Source organism: Plasmodium gallinaceum (assembly GCF_900005855.1).
Source record: "Plasmodium gallinaceum strain 8A genome assembly, contig: PGAL8A_v1_62, whole genome shotgun sequence".
Lineage (NCBI taxonomy): Eukaryota > Apicomplexa > Aconoidasida > Haemosporida > Plasmodiidae > Plasmodium > Plasmodium gallinaceum.
The window spans coordinates 445,391-451,002 of record NW_021628221.1 but is presented as its reverse complement, the minus strand read 5'-3'; the positions used below and the strand labels follow the sequence as shown (position 1 = coordinate 451,002).

The 5,612-nt window shown below is 14.8% G+C and overlaps 1 protein-coding gene across 1 annotated transcript; it reads right to left on the bottom strand.

Annotated features, from left to right (window-relative positions):
- Positions 1-3,209: 3,209 nt before the first annotated feature.
- On the bottom strand, positions 3,210-5,108 carry PGAL8A_00104300 (conserved Plasmodium protein, unknown function; the record flags this gene model as incomplete). Its single annotated transcript, XM_028673121.1, has 1 exon — positions 3,210-5,108. The coding sequence occupies one exon, from the start codon at positions 5,106-5,108 to the stop codon at positions 3,210-3,212; it is 1,899 nt and encodes a 632-aa protein (XP_028526159.1).
- Positions 5,109-5,612: the final 504 nt, after the last annotated feature.

Here is a 5,612-nt window from a genome sequence, read left to right as displayed (position 1 = left end):
TTTTTTTGCTATATTTTTTTTGTACTTATATTTATTATGTTTTTTTTTTTTTTAATTTTTTTTTTTTTTCACGTTGGTAATTTGCACAAATCATTTATGTTTAAAACGTTTATATTTTTAAAAATATTTATATATACATCTTTTTTATTTTTTTTATTTGTAAATGATACATATATTTGCCTTTTTATATTTGTTAAAAAAGTAAGTGTTTTTTAAATAATATAAATTAAAATTTTTTATGTAATGATATATATATAAAAAAAAAACATCAAAAACAATACTTCTAATACTATGATTGGGGAAAAAAATATACATTTTTGTATAATATATAAATATGTTAAAAAAAAAACATAAAATTAATATATAAGCTCCCAATTTACATGCACAAAAAATTGCCATACTTAAAAAGTAAGCCATAATTTTAACATTAAATATATACTATATATATACATTTTTATTTTTTTTTTTTAATATATAATAAACTCCTTAAAAATCACAAAAAGCAAGCAAATATTATGTAATTTTTTTTTTTCTTATTTTTCTCAGTTTTAAAAAATTTTTCTTTTTTCGTTATTTTTATATATATATATATATATATATATATATATACTGATTTAAAAAAAAATGGATTTAATTTTTCTGAAAAGAACATAATTATAAAATAGAATATTAATTTAAAAGAAAATTTAATCATTGAAGTATTTTTTCGTATTGAATATTTATATGTAATGCATTTTATATGTTCATAAATGAATATAAATAAACTACAAAAAGAAAAATAAAAAAAAATGAATATATAATTTACATTAAAATATATTTATACATTTAAGAAGTTTCAATTTTACAAAAAATAAATAAAATAGATCATTTATTTTATATTCCTTAATAATTTAAAAATATATATATATATATCTACATATATATATATATATATATATGTAAAAACAAAATTGTATGTTTTGTAGTTCTTTTTTATTATTTTTTTTTTTTTTTCTTATTCTTTTAAGAATCTACTTTATGAATAAGTGTAAAACTAACATTAAATAAATGTTTTTTGAAAATACACATCTTTGTTTAGTTATATAAATAAATTAATTCATATATTTATATATTTAAAAGGATTTCATATACAATTATATCTTGTTGGTCATATGATATTTGTCTATCATAGGAAAAACACATAAATATTATTAAACAAATTAAATAAAAACGGATAGGTTATAATTAAAATAATTTAAAAATATACATATTCAAATCAGAATAAATAAAGATGATAAATAATAAAATAGGTATAATAAAATTGAATACATTATTTAAATTTGATTCAAAAAATGTACTATTTTAATTAATTATATTGATTTATTTTTATATTTATTTTTAAGCATATATATATTTATATATATATATACTATTACAAGAAAATATGAACAGTATTATATTAAGAACTATACAAATAATGTGAAATTCTTTTTTTTTAAGAAAATGAAAACTTTATATTTAATTTATATATGAATATGTTATTCGCTAAAAATTATATAACCTGTACTTTGTTATGAATATTTTATATAGATATTATTATTTGTAAAAAATTACATCATTACTATTCTTAAGATATTAATGGTTATATAAAAGATCATTTAAATAATCTGTAGATAATAAAATACCTAAATAATTATATATTTAATAGTTTGAGTATAATTGTAAATATTAATATCATTTTCTTTATAAATATATATATATATATTTATAATTTTATAATATTTTCATTTAAAAAAATTTTCATTATTTTTATATCATAAAATGAAGTGTATAAAAAATTATGACTACTGAAAAAAAAAAAAAAAAATAAAGTAAAATAAATAAGTAAAATATATTTTAAGGTTAGGTATTATTAATGTTCTTGTTATATTTTTTTATAATTTTTATTGAAAACAACATGAAAGTAAATTTTCCAGAGATTCTCATTGTTAATATTTTAATTTTATATAAAAGTAGTTTACTTTGAAAATAATATATCGTAATAATTTTTATGTATTCATTTATTTTTTTTTTTTTATGATATTAAAATAAATGAAATATATAAAAACATATAAAATTAAAATCTTATACTTTCATATATAAATAATCTAATACGTTCTGAAAATTTAAATTATGGAATCGATTTTTTTTTTTTTTTTTTTTTCAAGCCATATTAAATACAAAATTTACAAGAGATTTATATCTTCTTTGGAATGAATGTAATGAATACAAAAAGTATATATTCTCTATATAAAATTAGTTCAACACATTAATAATATATTATGATAATGCAATAGTATGTAATTTTTATAAGAAATGGAGAATAGGATATAATATAGAAATATAGAAATAGATAAAAATAAAAAAAAAAAAAAAAAAAACGAATATTAAAAATTAATTAAGCCTTTTTGTGTAATAAAAAATCTATCCTTTTAGAAAATTATTTATTACATAAAATAAAATCATAAAAATAATTAAAAATAAAAATTAATAACTTTTAATGAGCACTTTTATATATGTACTTCATTTTTTTTTTTAATTTAATGCCATATATTTTTATATATTTAATAAAAAAAAACAGATATAGAATAAAATAGGTTAAAATTCCATATTTTTATTTCCTTAAGCATTTCTTAATTATTATATGTCTGATAAAGAGATCTCTTTTAAGAAAATTTATATATATTATATTCATAGAATATAAAACCTAGTTTTTGTAAAACACTTGCTAATTAAGTACATTTTTTTTTTTTTTTTTTTTGTAAAAAATGAACTTAAGTTTAAGTGTTTATAACTAGTATTTAGATAAATTATACAGCTTATCAGATACATAAATTATCCTTCTATATTTTATACTATTTTAGTACTTTATAGGAAAAAAAAATAAAAAAAAAAAAATACAAAAGAAATATCACAAATTCAAATTTTATTAACGAAGTTTTCTTTTCATATACAAGTTATGCTTTGTATAAAGTAATTTTTAAAATATTATATTATATACTTGTTTTATATATGTATTTTTTTTTTTTTTTTTGGATAAAAAATGAAAAAAAATTAAGAATTATATAAAATTAAAAGAAATATAGTAATGTTTTAAAAAAGTTTCTTTTTTTTTTTTTTTTTTTTTTTTTAATTCTTATGAGCATATCTAAAAATATACAAACATTTTTTTTTTTTTTTTATAATTACAATTAATTTATTAAATGAATAAGATGTTTCCATTCTTCTGGTAACATATTTAATATAGACAAATATTTTTCATGTTTTTTTTTTTTTAAAAGTAAAACAATTTTTGTAATTTCATCCTTTCCAATGTCCTTTTTATTATCATTAATAAATTTTAAGCATTTAAGTAATATTTCGTTTTTATTTAAAATTGATAAATGATTATTTATATTCTCACTTTTACTTTTTTCTGATACTCCATTTTCATTTTCAGAACACTGAAGAAAATTTTTATCAAAATTCTGACTTTCTTTATTATTATCAAAAGAAGATACTGAAAATGGTAATAAATCTAAAAGAACAACTGAGTAAAAATAACATAAAAATTCGTTAATATTCATTTTCTCTATTTTGTTCATTAAATTAATTGCTATTTTATGTAAAATTTCTTTTTCATTATAAATGGAGTGACATAATCTTGAAAATCCTTTAGCATTAAAATTATAAATATTTTGTTTAATTATAGGTAGTAATTTATCTATATATTTATGCAAAATTTTAAATTTGAATAAACACCAAACTAATAATGATAAGTATTTATGATGAATGTTATTTATATAATAATAATTATTTAAATCCTTTTCAATTAAATTAATAAATTCTTCATCATATATACATAATTTTGATAAATTATAAAAATTCATTATTTTATGTAAAGTTGTCAGTTCGTCATATTTGTTTATCATTTCTTTTATAATTATAAATGATGCAATGTTCTCTTTAAATAAATATGCATTATTTTGTGATAAGTTATGAATTTTTAATGTTTTATTCAAATCAGTATTATTTGAGTTATTGTAATTATTTTCATCCACACTTATGTTATCATCTTCAATATTATATTTAGAATAATTATTTTTATAAGAATAATTTGAAATGACACTTAATAGATCTGTTAATTCAACAGCTGATAATAAATGCAATTGACTATCTATTTTTTCAATAACTTCGTTCATAAATTGAATGATAAAATCTTTATGAGAAATGCTTCTTTGATCTAATGGAATTTTTTTTCTAAACTTTCTCTGTTTTATATACTGAAATAAATCAGTTAAAAAAAATTTTTTATTAATATTTTCTTCACAATAAATATCAATTAGTATTTTTGTAAAAACCCTTGATATTCCAATATAATTATATAAATTTATTTTTTCTTTTATTTTATTTAAATAATTTATAATTAATCTATATATATATATATTATTTATTTTGTTTAATATATATAATGGTTCTAATATTAAGAGAACATTCTGAATACTAAAACAATCTAATCTATATTCTAAGTATTGTAATAATTGATCTATCATTTCTTTTTTTTTATCATAATAATATAAATATGAATAAATATGAAAAATATTCACTATTTGATCAGGTGTATAAGTTTTTATATGATAAATTATTTGAGATTCTACATGAGGCAAAAATACTTGATGAATAAATTCTTTTGTTATTTGTTTTTTTAGAATAACATATTTTTCATCTTTATTAGGTATTAATTTTTCATTACTTTTATCTAAAATAATATTTTTTCTTATATTCTCATTGTTTATACTTTCTGTTACCTCATTATTTTTGTTTTCTTGATATATATTTTCATTATCTACTTTTTTATTTTCATCATTTTGGTTAAATAAATGCTTTGATTGTTCATCGTTTTTAATATTTTTTTTTCTTATCAAATTTTTATATTTTTCAATTATTTCCTTACTATTATAATCTAAATTATCATCTAATTTTTTATTTTCATTATTTATTGAATTCTTTGTATTAAAATTTTTTATTAATAAGTTATTTCTTTTCGGATTAACATATTTGTTAAATATGATAAAATTTCGTGAGAATTTTTTAAAAAGTAAAATTTTCATTTGTGATGAAATTCTCATATATATAAAAAAGAAATCATAATCATTAATAATTTCAAATAATTTTAAATATTTTTTTTTTTTTTTTTTTATCTTTCTTTGAAATGCTATTCGTTTTAAAAATTAAAATTTTCTATTTCTTTAGTTCATTTTAGTATATTTTGTTTTTATATATTATTTTTATATAAGTAGCGTTTTGGTTTTGTTACATTATGCTTTGTTTATATAACTCTGTTTTATTTTATTTTTTATTATTTTCTATTATTTTCTATTATTTTTTATTATTTTTTTTTTTTTATAACAAAACATTAAAAAAAAATTACATATTAATTTATCACCTTAAAATATTATTAAAAACATAAGTTATTTTCAAGTTTTTTAAAAAAAAAAAAAAATCAAAAGAAACAAATGGTTTCACATGTGTATGTATTAGAAAAATGTATCAATATTAAATTCATGAAAATATGTATGTAAAAAAAAAAAAAAAATAAATTAAAAAAAAAAAAA